The sequence below is a fragment of the Ictidomys tridecemlineatus genome, chromosome 2 (assembly GCF_052094955.1).
Source record: "Ictidomys tridecemlineatus isolate mIctTri1 chromosome 2, mIctTri1.hap1, whole genome shotgun sequence".
NCBI classification, from domain to species: domain Eukaryota; kingdom Metazoa; phylum Chordata; class Mammalia; order Rodentia; family Sciuridae; genus Ictidomys; species Ictidomys tridecemlineatus.
In genome coordinates, this window is record NC_135478.1 from 28,547,660 (window position 1) to 28,569,837 (window position 22,178).

A 22,178-nucleotide genomic window follows, 5' to 3' on the forward strand; every position below is an offset into this window, starting at 1 on the left:
AATTTTAATGACTTTTTCTACTTGAGATCAGAACAAAATAAACTAAGCTTTTACAGTTTCCTTGGTCCTGGAGATTGAACCCAGAGTCACTTTATCACTGAGTTACATATCCAGTCCTTACTACCCCTTTATTTGGATACTGGGGATTGAACCCAGGGGTGCTTAACCACTAAGCCGTATTCCCATTACCCACCCCCACTTTTTTTTGTGGTGCTGCAGATTGAACCCAGGGTCTTGTGCATGTGAGGTAAGCACTTTACCAACTGAGCTATATCACCTTTATACTTTTAGACAGGGTCTCACTAATTTGCTTAAAGGCCTTGCTAGGTTGTTCAGACTGGCTTTGAACTTGTGATTCTCCTGCCTCAGCCTCCCAAGATGCTGGGATCACAGGCATGTGCCACCACATTCATCCCTGTCTACCCACTATTTTTTCTTAAATTTTGAGATTTGGTCTCCCTAGTGGGTTGTGGTGGCACTTGCCTGTAATCCCAGTGACTCCAGAAGCTCAGGCAGGAGAATTCCAAATTTGAGGCCAGTTTCGGCAACTTAGTGAGACCCTGACTCAAAGTTTTTTTTTAAAAAAAAAAGGGTTATGGGAGTAGCTCAGTGGTAAAGTGCCCCTGAATTCAATCCCCAGTACCAAAACAAAATCAGAAACAAACGACAGGATCTCTTTAAGTTGCCCAGGCTGATCCCCACTTGCAATCCTCCTGCTTCAGCCTCCCAAGCTGCTGGGATTACAGGAGTGCTCCATCACACCCAGCAATTGTATTTTATTTTGAGACAGGGTCTTATTAAATTGTTTAGGGCCTTACTAAATTGCTGAGGCTGGCCTTGAAGTTGCAAATCTCCTACCTCAGCCTCCCAATTGCTGGGATTACAGGTGTACACCACTGTGATGGTTCAAAAAAAATTTTTTTGTGGGTCTTTTCTCTGAGTACTTGCTGTATTTTGGGGGCCTAAAGTGTTCCTATCAGCCCTACCAGCAGACAGTCCTGAGTTTGGGTTTTTTAATGTTCAGCACAATAAATGCCATTTCCACTGATCCTTGAAGTGCACTAGGTTAAAAAAATATTTATAAGAAAAATTATAAGCCATTATTTTCTCCACAAATACATATTCTACTGGAGGAGTAAAAAAGATAATATGTACCAGGAACTAACCAGAAACCTTGAAATAAAACAAACCAGGAACATGTAGAGTGAGTCATACTTACTTAAGAGATCCTGACAGTTTAGGCTGCTGAAGAAGTTTATCTGCGTGATTCAGAGCCATAAGGTTATCACCCAAAGCCAGAGCCACATAAGCACTGCAAGCAAGTATGGAGCACCTAGAACACAGAAAAGGGACAAAATCTGAGTTAAAAAAACAGACAATGGTTGTATTTGCTCAATAGGAAACAAGGCGCCAATTACGGCTGTAACAAGCTGGCCACCGGAAAAGAAGAGAGAAGGCCACGACACTAACAGTAAGAATTGGAATGATGGATAAAGCTACCATCTAAAGCAGTTTGATCACTATGTAACTATCATCTTTAGCTTCCAGCCAACTGACCCCCATCCCCTAAATATAACCAAATAGTTAGTAAAGAATTCTCTTAGTTTAGTGTGCAGTATTAGTTCTTCTCTGAACCTATTAAAGTCTGTAGTTCGTATCATATATGTATATACACACACATTTAGTTGTAAATGGACACAATATCTTTATTTTATTTATTTATTTTTATATGGTGCTAAGGATTAAACCCATTGCTTCACACATGCTTGGCAAGCCTGAAATACAACCCCAGCCCTGTAGTCTTTTTTTTTTTTTAAAGAGAGAGAGAGAGTATGTGTGTGTGTGTGTGTGTGTGTGTGTGTGTGTGTGTGAGAGAGAGAGAGAGAGAGAGAGAGAGAGAGAGAGAGAGAGAGAGAGAATTTTTTAATATTTAGTTTTTAGTTATCGGCGGGCACAACATCTTTGTTTTGTATGTAGTGCTGAGGAGAGAGAGAGAGAGAGAGAGAGAGAGAGAGAGAGAGAGAGAGAGAGAGAGAGAATTTTTTAATATTTAGTTTTTAGTTATCGGCGGGCACAACATCTTTGTTTTGTATGTAGTGCTGAGAATCGAACCCGGGCCGCACGCATGCCAGGCGAGCGCGCTACCGCTTGAGCCACATCCCCAGCCCCTGTAGTCTTCTAAGAAATAGTATTATCAAGAGTAACTTTAAAAATGTCACTTATATGGGGATTGGGAATGTAGCTCAGTTGGTACAGGTTTTGCCTTGCATGCACAAGGCCCTGAGTATAATCTCCAGCACCATGGGAGGGGGATAATCACTTAAACCCAGATTAAATAAACATATATGAAGATAAAATTTTAATTACACTGGTTTTGCTAAGTTGGGGTAGGAATCTGAATTTGCTTGGTTTTCTACTTAATGAACAGCTCATTTAAAACAGGTCTAGCTAAAGATTTGACACTAATAGATCACCTGAATGTTAAACAACTGTTTCACAAATCAATCTTAAATAAACCCTTGTCAAATAGAAATGAGATCTGAATAGCCAATCACAAATGATCAGACTCAGAGGAAGGGTTTTGAGTCACATTTACAAATTACAATATATATCTTATCATTAAAGTACATTCATATAATTTCAGTCTAAGGTCATATCATCACAGTTTTCTAGTGCCCTGAAGTCCTTCTCCCTTTTGGTGAAGAAACAGAACTGGGTAAATTCATAAGGAGTCAGGTGTTTACTCTTCACTTGCTCATGCCTGGCTGCTAGAATCTTAGAAAATTATCCACTAAAGGAAATAGTTCCTCAATACAGAAAACTGAACTGATCATGGAAAAGGCATAAGGAAATTAAGGTTTATTGCCTTAGGCTACTATAGTCCAGTTGAAAGACTGTCTAGTGTGGTTTTATCAGTGTAGGAACATTGAAATCTAAGTAGTATTATATTCTCTAGCATGGCATGTGTGATTAGTCAGGTACTATCATTCAACACTGTAGACTCCCAATCCACTGCTTTTCTAGTCCTACCACAAAATTGTTCTAAAAATGAATTATTCTTGATTATATTATGACTTTTCTAAATTCTAGGTGTGTGTATAATACACATTCTATCCAGTCCTTTTGCAAAAGAAGAAAATAAAACATAACCCAAATACTACAGTTTTTTATATTTCGATATTAAGTATCTAATATTAAATCTGAACCCTGTTCAGAGAAGAGTAATTGGAAAGCAGGTAAGAGCAGCCACTTCGAAAGGGATTTTCCTCATGAAATATTGTCTGATATCCTAGCATCTCCAAAAGCTGGAGTCAATGCAAGCTTGGGGGGTGGAGTGGGGCTCTCCATGATGAAGGACTCAAGGGAACAGAGGAGGAAGGCATTGGATAATTAGTTATCTGCTATCTTCAGAAGCACACCAGTGGTTAGGTCTGCATGGCAAGATTAGGTGACTTTAATTTCTCTTTTTGGCATATTTGTAGTTATTTTAAAATGGCAATGCAGCCTGGTTCCGAGGTGCAAGCCTATAATCCCAGCAACTCAGGAGGCTGAGGCAGGAGGACTGCAAGTTTGAAGTTAGCTTGAGTAATTCACCATAAACCTGTCCCTCACCCCAAACAAACAACAAAATAAATCAAAAAACCCCCAAACAATTAAAAAATAATAAAAAAGGCTGGGGATATAGTTTGGTAGTAAAGCACCTCTCTGGGTTCAATCGCCAGTATATATATGTTTAAAAAAAAAAAAAAAAAGGTTCAAGAACAGAACAACTCAGGTCCTATATGAATGAGAGTCACAATGTTTAATTATTCATTTTTGTCTGTGACTCTGCGGAGTCAAGACAAAAAACAAAATAAAAAAAAAAACTGCACTCTAAAAGCAGTAGCACACATTGTTTATTAGACTTATAGCCATTTCTCAACATTCTGTAGTAGGTGCTTCATATATACTTACGAAAGAACATAGGCTTCAACTTTTTAACTTATATTCTGCAGGTACCCAGACCCTAAACTTTCCTGCTGGCAGAATACTCTGCTGATGGACCTGCCCTGTTCCTGGCTCCCACAGCCGGGGGACTGCCTACTCTAGGTCCTAAGGGTCTAGGACAAGGCCCACCTCAGGCAGGCTTGCTGGGAAAAGTCTGCCCTGGCCTCTCCTGACAGTAGGTGGGCTATTACTGCTCCAGTCCACTGTCAAGCCCACTTTGGGTCGAGAAATCAGTCATGTAAGATCTGCAGCAGAATTCTATTTCCCAGTAAACTCAAACTACAATGATGAACACAAGTAAAAACCTGTTTTCTTTAATTTTTACTGTAAAGTAGTATATTAAATCATAATAGGATAAAAGATTTGAATAAAATAATTATATTTAAAAATACCTAATTATGTGAATACAAAACATCGGGGGTTGGAGCACAACTCAGTGATGAAGTGCTTACAGCCTTGAGTTCAATCCCCAGTGCAAAATAACAATAAAACAAAAACTTTGGGTTGGCATTCTATCCAAGGGCCACTGAGATTAAGCAAATTTCATTACCTGACACACACACCAGCATTTTTTCCTTGGTGCCCCCCCCCCTTTTTAACAGCCTCTGGTTTTCAGCACTGGCACTGAGATAGCTCTTTGTGCCTTTATAATCCGTTCCAAATTACCTTTTAAGCACCCTCTCACAAACAGGCTCCTTTTCCTCATAGAAAACAATAATTCCGGCAGACGGGGAACATTAGAAATATACATGGTTTTATCTACAGGGCCATGGAGAAATCACTTTACTTTTGATTGTTATTGGTTAACATATCACCCCCCCCCCCAACCACCACTTCCTCGAGTCACTGTCCAATCTGCTTTACCAACCACTCAGTGGATCTGACAGTTCATCAGACTGGAAGAACTATACCTCAAGGGAAGAGACACACTAGCTTCTCCCCCCTGTGGAGGACCTGACAAAACCCCACATTCTCTCCCTACATGCTGGAGGAGCTAGCTGTAGGTCTTCAGTATATACCAACTGCTAAAAGAGAAGAGGGGAAAGAAAGAAAAGACAGGAAAGGTATTTTTCTCCCCTTTAAGTACCAAATTACAACAAGCTATGCAAGACTGGGCATTAAAATTTGTCAAGTTGCATATCCTATGAATTAAATGAATCTACCCAAGTATCTGAAATATTAACCCTTATTAAAAGAAGCTAAAATGAGAAAAATCCAGTCAGTTACTATTTGTCAGAGGAAAATAAGTCTACACTAAAATCTCATAGCAAACATTATTTGAAAAACTGGCTAGCCAGGTGCGGTGGCACACACTTGTAATCCCAGTGACTTGAGAGGCTGAGGCAGAAAGATCCCAAGTTCAAGACCAGCCTGGGCAACTTAGTGAGACCCTGTCTCAAAAAAATAAGAGTGAAGAAGCCTGGGGATGTAGCTCAGTGGTAAAGTTCCCTTGGGTTCAATCCCCAGTACCAAAACAAATAGAAAACAAACAAAAAAGAAAACCTTAAATGTTTGATTTGTTTTTCACTTCCTGTTTTCTATAAACATTCTGCTTTCTTTGTTCCTTATTTAACATTTTACTTTCTAGAAATAGTTTTGTAAAAAAGAACTTTATTTCCAAACACATTCCAAATACAACAGTCCAGCACCAAGAAGCAAAAGGATCTTCAATAAATCTAGTATCCCAAAAAGCCCAGTCCTATCCCATGGAGCAAATAAAATATAAAGTCACAGAAATTTAGGTTTTTCTTTGTGTGTGGTACTGGGATTGAACCCAGGGCCTGTGCATGCAAGGCAAAATTTAGCATTTTATAGATGGTCAGGACTTAATAATATCATCCAATCTAATTCCTTTATTTGACAGAAGAAGAAAGAGAGGCCCAGAGAAGTTACACAATTTGTAGAAAATCAGCAGTAACCCTGTGGGATTTCTGTGGAATGGCAGAGCCATGAAGAATTACTTTAACTCAGGCTTGTGATCAATTTGATCACCAGTTCATCTAAATCAGATCCTCAGAGGCAGAAGTGAATCATGCCAAAGTGAATAAAAACTGCTGATAGTGTGAAGGATGGGACACACAGGAAGGTCCTTTTTTGGTAAAGTTTATCAGATGAAGTTTCAGTAGGACCATACTTGGTCAAAAGATTATGAAGGTACAATGAGGTACAAAAGATTATGAAGGGGGCTGGGGTTGTAGCTCAGTGGTTGAGCGCTTGCCTCACATACCCAAGGCGCTGGGTTCAATCCTCAGCACCACATTAAAAAAAAAAAAAAAAAAAGTGAATAAAGATATTGTGTCCATCTACAACTTAAAAAAAAAAGATTATGAGGACTGGGGGATATAGCGAGGACTGGGGGATACAGCTCAGTTGGTAGAGTGCTTGCCTCACAAAGGCCCTAGGTTCAATCCCCACCACCATTAAAAAAAAAAAAAAAAAAAAAGATTATGAAACATCCTGTATGTCTTATGAGATACAATGTCACTAAGACCAAAAGAAATATGATTCCTTCAGTACACTAAAACTGCCTGTAGGGCTGAGGATGTGGCTCAAGCGGTGGGGCGCTCGCCTGGCATGCGTGCGGCCCGGGTTCGATCCTAAGCAGCACCACATGCCAGCGGAGATGTTGTGTCCACCGAGAACTGAGAAGAAATAAATGAAGGTTAAAATTCTCTCTCTCTCTCTCTCTGTCCCCCTCTCTCACTCTCTCTTTAAAAAAAAAAAAAAAACAAAAAAAAACTGCCTGTAATATTTATGTTATTAACCATTTGTTTGCTTCATCATCTTCCATAAACACTGGACCATGGAGGGTCCTTTTTAACTAACTGGGAAATAATTCACTAAGCGTCACTAATTAGAGTCTGAAGGAACTAATTAGCTTTCCACAATTTATACTTGAGAAGTAACTTAGCAGGGCTTAATTATATTTGGCCCCAGTGTTTCCTTTTATCAATCCTAGGGTCTCCTATTTAAAAAACCCAAAAAACAGACTAATTAATATTTCATTTTTATTTGGTATGCTTTTATTTTAATTTATTGTGCACATATTTCTCATGTTGGTCTAACATTATTTTCTATCATTTCTAGTTCTGCTGTACTCTTCTAGATTCTGGAGTGTTATAGTTTAGATATGTGGTGTCTCTTAAAAGCTTATGTTAGACAATGCAAGAAGGTTCAGAGGTTGATATGATTGGGTTATGAGAGCCTTAACCTAATCAGTACATTCGCTGATAGGGATTAACTGAGTGGTAACTGTAGGCAGGTAGGGTGTGGCTGAAGGATATATAACTGTGGGGTGTACCTCTGGGGTATATATTTTTGTCTCTGGTGAGCGAGAGCTCTTTCTGTTTCCTGAATATTATGTCCTAAGCTGCTTTCCTCCACCATACCCTTCCATTATGACATTCAGCCTCATCTCCAGCCCAGAGGAATGGAGTTAGTCATCTATGGACTATGAGCCCCAAATAAAAACTGTTCTTGTCAGGTCTTTTATCACAGTAGCAAAATAGCTGACTAAAACAAGAAGTATCCTCCATTTTAATTTTAGTAAATAGAATTTATTTTTTAACTTAATTTTTTATGTGATGCTAAGGATTAAATCTAGTGCCTCATGCGTGCTAGCAAGTGCTCTACTATTAAGATACAAGCCCAGCCCTAGAAAATTTTTAATACTAGCTATCCAGGAGGCTAAGGCAGGAGGATTACAAGTTTGAGGGCAGCCTGGGCAATTTATTGAAAAAAGATATGTTGGGTTAAATATATAAAAATTAAAAAGTTATGTTGGGTAAAATATATTAAAATTAATTAAACCTGTTTTTTCCCCCCCCTCAGTACTGGGGATTGAATACTGTAGTGTTCTATCACTGAGCTACACCACCAGTCCTTTTTATTTTGTGACATGGTCTTGCTAAGGCTGAGACACGGACTTGGGCTTGTGATCCTCCTGCCTCAGTCTTCTCAGTCTGTTAGTACTTGGATTACAACCAAGTAGTAACCTGTGAGAAATAGAAAGACTGATGTGATGTATTACATTTATTGATTTCTATATGCTGAACCAACCTTGCATCCCTGTGATGAATCCCACTTGATCATGGTGCACTATCTTTTTGATGTTTTTGTATGTGATTTGCCAGAATTTTAATGAGAATTTTTGCATCTAAGTTCACCAGGGATATTGGTCTGAAGCTTTCTTTCCGTGTTATATCTTTATCTGGTTTTGATATCAGGATGATACTAGCTTCATAGGATGAGTTTGGAAGGGTTCCCTTCTTTTCTATTTCATGGAATAATTTGAGGAGTATTGGTATTAATTATTCTCTGAAGGTCTTGTAGAACTCAACTGAGAATCCCATATGGTCCCAGGCTTTTCTTGGTTGGTAGGCTTTTAATGGCATCTTGTATTTCCTTGCTTGAAATTGATCTGTTTAAATTTTGATATGTCCTCCTAATTCAGTTTGGGCAGATCATATGCCTTTAGAAAGTTGTCAGTGTCTTTGAAATTTTCTATTTTACTGGAGCGTACATTTTCAAAAATAGGGGCTGGAGTTGTGGCTCAGTGGTAGAATGCTTGCCTAGCTTGCATGAGGCACTGGCTTCAATCCTCAGCACCACATAAATGTAAAATAAAGGTAGTGTTTCTACCTAAAACTAAAAAATAAATATTAAAAAAAATTTTCAATATAGTTTCTAATTATTTTCTGTATTTCAGTAGTGTCTGTCATGATATTTCCTTTTCATCATAAATTTTAGTAATTTGAGTTTTCTCTCTCCTCATTAGAGTGGCTAAGTTTATCAATTTTTATTTAATTTTTCAAAGAATCAGTTTTTTGTTTTGTCAGTTTTTTTCAATTATTTCTTCTGTTCAATTTCATTGATTTCAGCTCTGACTTTAATTATTTCCTGTCTTCTACTTTGTGTATTGATTTGTTCTTTTTCTTGGGCTTTGAGACTAATATCAGGTTGTTTATTTGTTGACTTTTTATTCTTTTAATGAATGACCTCAATGCAATGAACTTTCCTCTTAGCACTGTCTTTATAATGTCCCAGAGATTTTGATGTTGTATCGGAGTTCTCATTTACCTCTTAAGAATTTTTTTGTATCTGATGTCCTCTGTTATCCATGCATGATTCAATAGAGTATTATTTGGTCTCCAGGTATTGGAGTAGCTTCTAATTTTTTATTTTATCATTGATTTCTAATTTCATTCCATCATGGTCTGATAGAATGCTTTTGTTTTTTTGTATTTACTAAGACTTGCTTTGTGGGATAACATATGTCTATTTTAGAGAAGGATTCATGTGCTACTGAGAAAAAAGTATATTCAGTTGTCGATGGATGAAATATTCTATATAGGTCTGTTAAATCTGAATTATTGATTGTATTATTGAGTACTATTGTTTCTTTGTTTAGTTTTTTTTGGAAGATGTATCCAGCAGTGAGACAGGTGTGTTAAGTCAACCAGTATTATTGTTTTGTGGTCTAATTGATTCTTAAAATTAAGGATTTCTTTGATATATGTGGATGAGCCATTGTTTGGGGCATAGATATTTACAATTGTTATATCTTATTGATGTATGATTCCCTTAAGCAGTGTGAAATGACCTTCACTATCCCTCTGACTAACTTTGGTTTGAAGTCCACTTTATCTGATCCGAGGATAGAAACCCCTGTTTGTTTATGTGACCCATGTGAGTGATGTTTTTTCCCATCCTTTCACCAGTGTGTGGATGTCTTTTCTTATGAGTCTGTTAAAGGCAGCGTATTATTGGGTCTTTTTAGAAATCTAGTCTGCCAGTCTGTCTTTTAATTGATGAGTTTAGGCTACTAACACTCAGTGTTATTATGGAAATATGATTTGTATTCCTGGTCATTTTGGTTTATTTTTTGGTTTTTAACTTGACTTGGTTTCTCTTTGACTTTTCCTTTAGTGTAGGTCCTCCCTTTGCTGATTTTCATTGTTGTTTTTTATTCCCTTCTCATGGAATATTTTGCCAAGAATATTTTGTAGTGCAGGCTTTCTCATTGTAAATTCTTTTAACTTTGTTTATCATGGAAAGGTTTTTATTTCATCATCAAATCTTAAGCTTAATTTTGCTGGATATAAGATTCTTGTTTTTTCATGTTGTCCATGTGTCTTCCTTACTAGCAGTTCGAATCTGAGGTATTACAGTTTCTACTCTATAATCTTGTAATGTCTGCAGGTTACCAGTACCTTCCCTTTAAGGGGGAGATTAATATTCACAGCACCCAGTGCAAATAATATGCAGCTTTAAATCAAATAGCTCCTATTTAGACAATTACAGTTTTGTCACAATAACCAGAAATGATGTGTTGGGATAATATCTACAATATAAATAGGTTTGCATAGGGGTCTACAGTTTCTAATGGTGGACAAAGAGGTGGGGGAAGTATTGGATGTGGGGTTTATGAGGTAGGAGGTGAGAATATAGAGGTATTATTAGATTATAGGAAGAGTGAAAGAGGAATCAAGAGAAGTAGGCTAGCAGGGATACCTCTGGTGTAACCAGGCTTGCAGGAATCTTGGTGATGGTCTTCTGGGTCCTGGCTGTTGTCTCTAGATGGAAATGGCCACATCCCTATTAGTGTCAGTGGCAGCATCAAACTTGTAAGTATCTTGATGTTAGGCTTCCAGGCCCTAGCTGGTGTGTTAAGATGGAAGCTGTCCCAACTAAAGATGGTGGTGGCAGCAGCAGAGGTAACCCAAGATGCTGGCAGAGATGTCCCAAGATGGAGGCAACTGCTTTCAGAGATGGGGCCGAGAAGGCAGGTGGTGCAGTGGCATTGGGCAACGCTGGAATATGCAGTGCTGTGGTGGGCTGCTGCCTTGTAGCCCTGTCCAGAGGTGGAGGCTAACACATTGCTGGGGTGCTCTGGAGGTGGCTGCAGTGTCCCAAGCAGGCCACGAGAGCCACTTGTTGGTAGATGGGGACTGCAGCATGGTCCTCCTTCACACATGAACAGTTGCTCTCTGCTGGTGACTCTGCTGTTGCTGGCATTCTTCCTCTTTCTCTTCTTCCTCCTTCTGCGGCAGCAGGCAGCCAAGGTTTTGTTTTTGTTTTTTAAGTAATTTTAGTTGTAGGTGAACACATATCTTTATTCATTTATTTATGTGGTACTGAGAATCGAACTCAGTGCTTCACATGTGCTAGGCAAGTGCCCTACCACCAAGCCACAACTCCAGCCCCGTGCAGTAGTATTTTTAACACCAATAATTATATAGCATTCACATTACTCTAGTACCTCCTTTTTCTGTTTGACAGTATGTCTTTAGTGAGGGTGGTGAGTACTGGGGATTGAACCCAGGAACGCTCTACTACTGAGCTATCTCCCTAGCCATTTTATTTTTTAGAAACAGACTCTTATCTTATACTTTTTTGTTTGTTTGTTTGTTTTGTTTCGTTTTTTTATATCTTTACAGATTGTCAGTACAAAGCTCTGATTTATTCTTTCTCTTGGTTTCCTGGAATCATTATATGGAATGACATTTATATAGCATTCCTTTACGTTTAACAATTCATAATGTTTTCATTTTTTGCTGTTACAAATAATACTGTAGTGCATATATTATATGCCTTTTTATAAATATTTTTTAGTTGTAGATGGACACAGTATTTTTATTTTATTTATTTATTTTTGTGTGGTGCTGAGGATCGAACCCAGGGCCTCACACATGCTAGGCAAGCATTCTATCACTGAGCCACAACCCCAGCTCTCATTGTATGCATTTATGTAGAATCCTTAATGAAGAAAGTATTTGAAACAAATTTTGAAACTCCGATTTTTTCCCCCAGTACCAGGGATTAAACCCAGAAGCATTCTACCTCTGAGATATATTCCCGGCCCTTTTTAAAATTTTATTTTGAGCCAAAAGCCATGGCACACACCTGTAATCCTAGTAACTCAGGAGGCTGAGGCAGGAATATGGCAAGGGCTGGGGCTATAGTTTTGTGGTAAAGCACCCCTGGGTTTAATCACCAATACCTGCCCTCCCCCAAAAAAGATAATAGTAATGGTAATGTGGAGACAAGTACTAAAGGGAGAGGGTGGTAGATTTGTGTCATCATTTTCAAAGCTATAAAAACTAAAAACATGCTGTGCTCAGTGGCGCACAACTTTAATCCCAGCAACTTGGAAGGCTGAAGCAGGAGGATGGTAAGTTCAAGGCTAGCCTCAGCAACTGGTGAGGCCCTGTCTCATCTGTCTCAAAAAATACAGGGGACTGAAGATGTGGGCTTTTTATTATTATTATTATTTTTTTTGGTACAAGGGATTAAACCCAGAAGCACTTAACCACTGAGTGGCATCCCAGCCCTGTTTTATGTTTTATTTAGAGACAGGGTCTTGCTAAGTTGCTTAGGGGCTCCCTTAGTTGCTAACACTGGCTTTGAATTCGTGATCCTCCTGCCTCAGGTTCCTGAGCCGCTGGGATTACAGATATCTGCCACCTCTCCTAGCCTCTGATGGCCACTTCTTATGATCTGGGTTCATAGTCTCTTTGAATATTCTTAGTTTTTTTTCATTTGTACATAAATGAAGATGAGTCTATAATATTCATTCTAAACAAGTTACAGGTGTGTTTTCTGAAGGCAAGTGACAAGAATCATATAATTAGCTCAACAGATGTAGAGAAAGCATTTGACAAATACAGCACCTCTTCATGTTCAAAACACTAGAAAACTAGGAATAGTAGGAATATACTTCAACATTGTAAAAGCTATATATGCTAAGCCCAAGGCCAACATCATTCTATTTTTTTTTTTTAAAGAGAGAGTGGGAGAGAGAGTGGGGGGGGGAGAGAGAGAGAGAATATTTTTAATATTCATTTTTTAGTTCTCGGCAGACACAACATTTTTGTTTGTATGCGGTGCTGAGGATCGAACCCAGGCCGCACGCACGCAAGGCGAGCGCGCTACCACTTGAGTCACATCCCCAGCCCCCCAACATCATTCTAAATGGAGAAAAATTGAAAGCATTCTCTATAAAAACTGGAATAAGACAGAGATGCCCTCTTTCACTACTTCTATTCAACAGTCCTTAAAATTCTAGCCAGAGCAATCAGACAGATGAAAAAAATTAAAGGGATACGAATAGGAAAAAGAACTCAAACTATCAGTATTCGCAGAGGACATGATTCTATATTTAGAAGATCCAAAAAATTCCACCAGAAAACTTCTAGAACTAAGAAATAAATTCAGGAAAGTAGTGGGATATAAAAATCAATACCAATAAATTAAATGCATGTCTATACATAATCGATAAATCCATTGCAAGAGAAATTAGGAAAACTATCCCATTCACAATAGCCTTAAAAAAACAAAAACAAACAAACAAACAAACTTGGGAACAGATCTAACAAAAGAGGTAAAAGACTTCTACAATGAAAACTATAGAACACTATAGAAAAAAAATTGAAGAAAACCTTAGAAGATAGAAAGATGTCTCATGCTCTTGGATAGGCAGAATTTATAAATGAGCAGCCAATCAACTTACAGTTTATTTTTATTTTTTTGAGTTTTTGTTTCATATCTCTAATAGAGGTGTGAAAAAGTTCTGGGTTCAGTTGAAGTTCCTGATAAAGAAACACAACTGAGATTTCTTTTCAGTGATAAAATCTTCATATTTGTATTCAACAATGCAAGCTCCTCCTTTTTTGGCTTAATGAATATCATTTATTTGGTATGAAATCTTTATACTATATGTTCCACATGTTAAGAATAAATAAATGCACATCAAATCTTGGTTTTAAAAAAAAATTTCAAGGTGGCCATACTACCAAAAGTGTTTATAAAGATTTAATGCAATTCCAATTAAAATCCCAACAACATTCTTCATAGCCTATTCAACAAATGGTGCTAGGAAAACTAGAAATCCATATGTAGCAAAATGAAACTAAACCTCTATCTCTCACCCTGCAGAAGTGGATCAAAGACTTAGGTACTAGAACAGAACCCTGTGCCTAAAAGAAGAAAAAGCAGGCCCCAATCTTCATCATGTCAGCTTAGGAATCTGACTTCCTTAACAAGACTCCTAAAGTGCAGGAAGTAAAATCAAGAATCAATAAATGGGATGGATTCAAACTAAAAAGCTTCTTCTCAGCAAAGGAAACAAACAATAATGTGATGAGAGAGCCTACAGAATACAAAAAAAAAAAAAATCTTTACTACATTCAACTCAGAGAACACTAATCTCCAGGATATATAAAGAACTCAAAAAACACCAAAAAACCAAATAACCCAATCAATAAATGGGCTAAGGAACTGAACCCTTCACAGAAGAAGAAATACAATCAATCAAAAATGTTCATCATCTCTAGCAATTAGAGAATGCAAATCAAAACTAAGATTTCATTTCACTCTAGTCAGAATGGCAATTATCAAGCATACAAGCAATAGTAAGTGTTGATGAGGATGTGGGGGGGAGTACACTCATACATTGCTGGTGGGACTGCAAATTGGTGCAATCAATATGGAAAGCAGTGTGAAGATACCTCAGAACACTTGGAATGGAACTAGCATTTGACCCATCTATCCCACTCCCCAGTTTATACTCAAAGGACTTAAAAATCAGCATACTACAGTCATGCAGCCACATCAATGTTTACAGCAGCTTAGTTTATAATAGCTAAACTATAGAATCAACCTAGATGCCCTTTAACAGATGAATGGATAAAGAAAATGTGGTACATATACACAATGGAATATTACACAACTTTAAAGAAGAATGAAATTATGGCATTTGCAGGCAAATGAATGGAACTAGAGAACATCATGCTAAGTAAAATTAGCCCATCCCCCAAACCAAAAGCTAAATATTTTCTCTGATAAGTGGATAGTGTGGCGGGGGTTAGAGAAGAATAAAGTAACTTTGGTTTGTGTAAAGGGGCTTGAGGGGGGGAGTGAAGCTGTGGGGCTGGGAAGGACGGTAGATTGAGGCAGACATTATTACACTACTGGAGTGACTGTGCACCATGTACAGCCAGAGGAATGAGAAGCTGTGCTCATTTGTGTACAATATGTCAAAATGCATTCTACTGTCATGTATAACTGATTAGAAAAAGAAAAAAAAAAAAGAACAGAAAAAACTTCTATACAATGATATTGGGATAGGAATGAGAAATATCACCAGGATATACCTGAAATCAGTCAGTGGTTGGGCACACCTATGTACACCTATAATCCCAACAACTGGGCAGCTGAGGTAGGTGAATTGCAGTTGGAGGCCAGTTTCAGAAATTTATTTATTTATTAATTTTTTTTTTTTAAAGAGAGAGTGAGAGACAGTGAGAGAGAGAGGGGGAGAGAGAGAGAGAATTTTTTTAATATTTATTTTTTAGTATTTGGCGGACACAACATCTTTGTATGTGGTGCTGAGGATCAAACCCGGGCCCCACGCATGCCAGGTGAGCAGGCTACCCTTGAGCCACATCCCCAGCCCAGTTTCAGAAATTTAGCAAGACACTCTTTCAGAATAAAATATAGAAAGAATTGGGCATGGTGACACACACCTGTAATCCCAGTGGCTTGGAAGGCTGAGACAGGAGGATCACAAGTTCCAAGCCAGCCTTAACAATATTGAGGTGCTAAGCAACTCAGTGAGACCTTGTCTCTAAATAAAAAATAAAATAAGGGATAGGGACATAGCTCAGAAGTAGAATGCTTCTGGGTTCAATCCCCAGTACCACAAAAAAGAAGTAAAAAGCCAGTCAAATGAATGCCCCTCGGTGGAGAGAAAACAGAATCTGTATAGGACGAGATATACTTCTTACTGTGTAACCTTTCTATGCTACTACTGTATTTGGATTTTTAAAAAAATTATTATTATTTAAAAAAATATATTTGTTTTATTTATTTATTTTTATGTGGTGCTGAGGATCAAACCCAGGGCCTCGCATGCCCTAGGCAAGCGTTCTACCACTGAGCCACAACCCCCAGCCCCTGAATTTGGATTTTTAAAAGACCTGAGCATCATGAATTTATACAGAAGAAATTTGACTGCTTTTTAAAATCAATCATATTTCACTCACAAACAACATTATTCTACTGTATATATTATTTTTTTGTCACTATTTTACTGGTAATTTGTCACAGTATTTTAAATTTCTTTCTTTTTTTGGTACTAGGAATTGAACCCAGGGTTAATCAACTACTGAGCCATATCCACAGCACCCCCTCGCCCTCTTTTTAGAGATAGGGTCTCACACTAAGTTGCTTAGAGCCTCAATAAGCTTTGAACTTGTGATCTTCCTGTCTCAACCTCCCAAACTGCTGGGATTATAGGCATGCACGCACTATCGTGCCTAGCTCATTTTTTTTTTTTTTTTTGTGCCAGGAATTGAACCCAAGGTCTTGCCCATGCTGGATAGGTGCTCTACATTCCCAGGCCCCATTTCCTTGCTATCTTATAACTCATATAAGAAGTAAAAATTCAACCTGTAATCCCAGAAGTGCAGGAGGATGAGGCAGGAGGACTGCAAGTTTGAGGCTAGCCTGAACAGCTTAAGTGAGACCCTGGTCTTTTTTTTTTTTTGTGGTGCCGGGAGGGAACCCCTGAGCCTCTTGCATGCTAGGTAAATATTACCACTAAGATACACCTCCTACTCCCCTCTGCTTTAACTTTTACAAGAAAGTAACTTAGAAACAACCAATTTGCTTTTTATTTTCTATTTCTGCTTTCCTTAGTCCTTTTTCCATCTATAAACCAATCTCCCTTGCTTGGATCATGGGAATACTCTATTTTGTAGAATGAGATGTTGACTAATTCTAGAATTAGAAAAAAAAATTAACTAAATTTGTTGTAATTTTGCCTTGTCTCTCTTTTTTTTTAAACCTTTTCCTTTTTGGTACTGGGGATTGAATCCAGGGTGCTTTATCACTGAGCTACAGCCCCAGCTCATTTTTTTTTTTTTTAAGGTATTAGAGACTGAATCCACGGGCTCTGTACCATTGATATCCCCAGTCCTTTTTTAAAATATTTTATTTAGAGACGGGGTCTTTCTTTTCTTTTTTGTTTTTTTTAGAGAATTTTAATATTTTTTTTTTTTTTAGTTTTCGGTGGACACAACCTCTTTGTTTGTATGTGGTGCTGAGGATCGAACCCGGGCATGGCAGGCGAGTGCGCTACCGCTTGAGCCACATCCCTAGCCCATACAGACAGGGTCTTTCTGAGTTGCTTAGGGCCTCACTAAATTGTGGAGACTGGCTTTGAACTCACAATCCTGTCTTAGCCTCCTGAGCTGCTGTGATTACAGGTGTGTGCTACTACACCCAGCTCCCAACTCAATCATTTTTTATTTTGAGACAGTCTTGGCTAAATTGCTTAGGGTCTAAGTTACTGAGGCTGGTCTTGAATGTGAACCCTCTGCCTCAGCCTCTCCAGTCACTGGGATTACAGATGTGTCACCTCGCCCAACTTGACTTGTCTTTTCACAAAAATGCTGCTATGTATTATGATTGGCTTCAAAAATAATATAAAAAATTTTTTTAAAAATCCCAAGTTGTTGAAAGATAAATTTGCATATTTAAGGAAATTAGCTAATCCTAAACAAGTTTAAAAACCAAAGAAAAAGCAGGGTGTGGTGGCATAACCCTGTAATTCCTGGGATGGGAAGTCTGCTCTCAAATTTGAAATCAGCTTCTGCATTTAGCAAGACTGCTTGAAAATAAAAAAAAAAAAAAAATAAACCAATGTAGCTTTCTGATGAAGTGTCTGGGTTCCAATCCCAGTACCAAAACAACAACAACAAAGGAAAGGTACCTAGCACAGGCCTATAATTCCAGCCACTTAGGAAGTGGAGGCAGGAAGACTGAAAGTTCAGGACCAGCCTCAGCAACTTATTGAGATCCTGTCTCAAAACACTAAAAACAAGGGCTAGGGATGTGGCTCTGTGGTAGAGGCTACTAGCATGATGGAGGATCTGGATTCGTTCCCCAGGACCATCCAAAATAATCAAAACCCAAAAGAAAATCACACTTAGGTACACAATAGTTTTATCTGTTAAATAACAAAGAGGGAAAAAAATATATATATATTTTTTGGAGTGGTGATTAAACCCAGGGCTACTTTACGACTAAGTTACATCCCCAGTCCTTTTTCGTTTTTTTTTTATTTTAAGACAGGTCTTGAATTTGTAATCTTCCTGACTCAGCCTCTCAAATTGCAACACCACTCCCACCTGAAAAATATATCTTGACAGAAAAATGACATTTTCTATACAATGACTGTTAAATTAGAAACAGTGAAGGTCAGAAGCCAGTGCATCAAGGAGGCTGGAAAGCCTAAGAACATGCATCTGGTTTAACCCTTAAGGAATTTAATTAATGATTTTAACTGCAATAAAGTAGGTTCTAAAAAAATGTGCTTGTTTCCATAGATGGATCACTCATTTGGTTTAGATACTCACTTTAAGTTTTCTAATTCCTGTTTCCTCAATGGAGAAGAAGGTGGAGCTGCAATGAATTTGTCTCCATCATGGCTTTTACTGCTGAAATAAAGACAGGTTCTTGATTATGAAAAGAAACAACTAAATGTGATGTTTCCCTATCCCCATTTCTGTTGTTATAAAAAAGTATAAAAGTCAAAACATAGAAAATGTTTAGAAATTTGGTATGAGGTTTTTGTTTTTGGTGTTTTTAAAATTTTTTTTTGTATCAGGAATTGAACTCAGGAGCACTTGGCCACTTAGCCACATCCCCAGCCCTATTTTGAATTTAAGAGACCGGGTCTCACTGAGTTGCTTAGCACTTTACTATTGCTGAAACTGGTTTGAACTCAAAATCCTCCTGTCTCAGCTTCACGAGATGCTGGGATTATAGGCGTATGCCACTCTGCTTGGCTAGTATGAAATTTTTAAAAGAATGTTTAAAAATTTGTTATATGTTAAAGCTATGCTACATATTGGTTCCTTTTCCCTCGTACACAATGCCACTTAAAAAAAAACTCTACCTGAAAACATCTATACTATATAAAAGTAATTACTCAATATTTTCACATATTTTTGATTTTCAGATTGTTTTTTTATCAATACAGCAGAACCAAACTCATTGATAGGGTAAAAAAGAAATCTCAAAATTCTGTTTCAAATTTTCTGTAAAAATCATTTAAAATTATAATTATGTGAGATAAGTTACTATGTGTATAAAGCAGAACTTTATATAATAGTGTTTGTTACTACTAGATAAGTTCTTTTAATTTCTATAGTAGCACAATTTTTAACTTGTACTATAAAACTAGGAACAGATATTCTGGTGGTTAGTGGCTTATAGTATGTTAAGAGAAGAGTCCGAGGATAAAAAGAAATGAGAAATTTCAGAATTTAAGTATTTACTGTAATTAATGTAAAAATTTACTGTTCTGATAACCATGGTACTTCTTACAAATATCACTGTCAACGAACAGCTGTTTCTTTCCATTTTCTCTTTTAAGGAGTTCTACTTAGCCTTTCTCTCTTCTAGAAATATTAGAAACATAACTTCCTTTGTTATGGTTTAAAAGATAATTCAGGAAATTCAGGCTGAAGATTTGGGGAATTGACCTAAAGAACAACGAGGCTAACTAACCAAATCCTGAAGATATTTTGCTAAGGGAGGTAACGGGGATTACAGTACCTGCAAGTTTCACTGCTCTCATTGCTTTCTGTGTTCCCTCCTAATTGACTACTATTTTTAGAGCCGTTTTCCTGCTTTGGATCTTGCTGTTCTTCAGGTAATAGCAACAAGGCATTTCTGAGACATATGGCTGCAAATTCCATACTGGCTACAGGAATGGCTGAAGACTGTCCATCACTTAAAAGAACAAAACTAAATTAGCTAAGTACACAGCATAAAAACAAATAAGACTTTTTTATTATTAGGAATAAAACCAATGAGCTGTGAGTGAAAACTCTGTCCTCTTTTCTTTCCTTTTTTGGCTTTAAGGATCAAATCCAGAGGTGATTTACCACTGGGCTACATCCCCAGTCCTTTCATTTTATGTTGAGGTTGGCCTCAAACTTTCAATCCTCCTGCCAGTCCTGGAAAAACTTTTTAAAAGCGGTTAAAAAAAAATGCATTTATTTTTGCAAAGTCTAATTACTTCAGAAATAATAGCAATTCCAAATTGGAACCTTTATTCAAATTCCTTTTTTTTTTGATACCAAGGATGAAATCCAGGGGCACTCAACCACTGAGCCAGCCACACCCCAAGTCCCAAGTCCTATTTTGTATTTTATTTAGACAGGGAGACAAGGTCTCACTGAGTTGCTTAGTGCTTTTGTTAAGGCAGGCTTTGAACTTGTGATCTTCCTTCCTATTTTAGCCTCTGGAGCTACAGGGATTACAGGCATGTGCCACTGTAGTTCAAATGAAGGCTGCACAGGTGAAACTTCCTATATTGCTTTGGTTGCTTTGTTTGTTAGTATATATTCCTAAAACTAGGAATTAGCTTTTTTTTTTTTTTTTTTTTAAAGAGAGAGAGAGAGAGAGAATTTTAATATCTATTTTTTAGTTTTTCGGCAGACACCTCTTTGTTTGTATGTGGTGCTGAGGATTGAACCCGGGCCGCATGCATGCCAGGCGAGCGCGCTACCACTTGAGCCACAACCCCAGCCCCAGGAATTAGCTTTGAAGTATTTTTTTCCCCCTCAGTGTCAGGGATGGAACCCAGGGCTTCGTACTTGCTAGTTAAGTGCTCTGCCACTGAACTATAGCCCCATTGCCTGAAAGTATTTGTTTATATATATACATATATATATTTTTTTGAGGGGGGGAAGTACTGGGGATTAAACCAGGGGCATTTTTTAAATATTTATTTTTTAGTTTTTTTTAGGTAGACACAATGTGTTTATTTTATTTTTATGTGGTGCTGAGGATTGAACCCAGTGCCTCATATAATGGTAGGTGAGCACTCTACCACTGAGCCACAACCTCAGCCCCAAACAGTGGCTTTTAACCACTGAGCCATATCTCCAGCCCTTTTTATTTTTGAGACAGGGTCTCACTAAGTTGCTGAGGCTGGCTTTGAATTTTTGATCTTCCTGTTTCAGTTTCTGAAGGTGATGAGTTTATAGGCATGTGCCACAGCACCCAAAAAGTATTTTTTCATATATATATAGATTTTTTTTTTGGTAGATAGACACAATACCTTTATTTTATTTATTTATTTTTCTGTGGTGTTGAGGATCAAACCCAGTGCCTCATACATGTGAGGCAAGCACTCTACCACTGAGCAACAGCCCCAACCCAGTATTTACATTCTTAAGGATTTAATGAACCAGAGGCTGGGATGCATGCCTATAATCCCAGCAATTCAGGAGGTTGAGGCAGAAGGATCTCAAGTTTGAGGCCAGCCTTGGCAACTTAGAGAGATCTGGCTCAAAATAAAATCAAAAGGGCTGGGGATACTGCTCAGTGTAGAGTACTTTGGGTTTAATTCCCAGTATGGGAGTTGGGAGGGGATGACACCACAGATAAACAAACAAAAAACAACTAAAAAAGCACCACTGATAACCAGAACTAGACAGTATTCATGAGGAAATGATTTCAGGGCCTAGTCCACATACCAAAATCTGTGCATGCTTAGGTCATTAGTGTAAAATAATGTGGTATTTGCAAATAACCTATAGACATCCTCCCATATACTTTAAATTATCTCTAGAGTACTTATGATACCTAATACAATATAAATGCTACACAAATAGTTGTTATACTATATTGTCTGGGGATAATGGCAAGAAAGACCAGACTTGATCAGGATGGTTGCAATAGTTTCCACTGAATATTTTCTTTTACTTTTGCAATGCTGGGGATTCAACCCATGGCCTTGGGTGAGCAAGGCAAGCATTCTACTACTGAGCTACATCCCCAGCCCTCTTATGAATATTTTCAACCTGTGACTGGTGGAATCCTTGGATAAGGAACTCACAGATGTAAAGTCATCATGGAACCAATCCCCTACCTTCAGATATGGAAATGACTGTATGTAAAAAGAGATACCAAGATGCCCTCTTCTGGATAGTCTGAATAATGGCTCTGAATAGACTAATTTCTTAAGGCATCAACAATTTCAGCATGCAAGTATATAATAAACCAAAATCATGACAAGCTAGAGAACATTCATTATGGATCTATGTTTGGAGGGCTGTTTACTAAAACAGCAATAAAACTGAGTTACAAAGTAGTCCCTCCGATAAAATAGG

General features: G+C 37.8%; 1 protein-coding gene across 5 annotated transcripts in view; it reads right to left on the minus strand.

The window, feature by feature from the left end:
* The window catches only part of Cnot10 (CCR4-NOT transcription complex subunit 10), a 71,556-nt gene that overhangs the window by 12,646 nt on the left and 36,732 nt on the right, over positions 1–22,178 (minus strand). For 3 of the 5 annotated variants that reach the window (XM_040289912.2, XM_078038226.1, XM_005317317.4), the window contains 3 exons: positions 19,612–19,788; positions 18,408–18,488; positions 1,220–1,333 (listed from right to left, as the gene is read on the minus strand). In XM_040289912.2, coding sequence (XP_040145846.1) covers positions 1,220–1,333; positions 18,408–18,488; positions 19,612–19,788 — 372 coding nt within the window. The remainder of the gene's footprint in view (positions 1–1,219; positions 1,334–18,407; positions 18,489–19,611; positions 19,789–22,178) is intronic. The other 2 variants (XM_078038227.1, XM_005317318.5) reach the window with 1 other exon arrangement.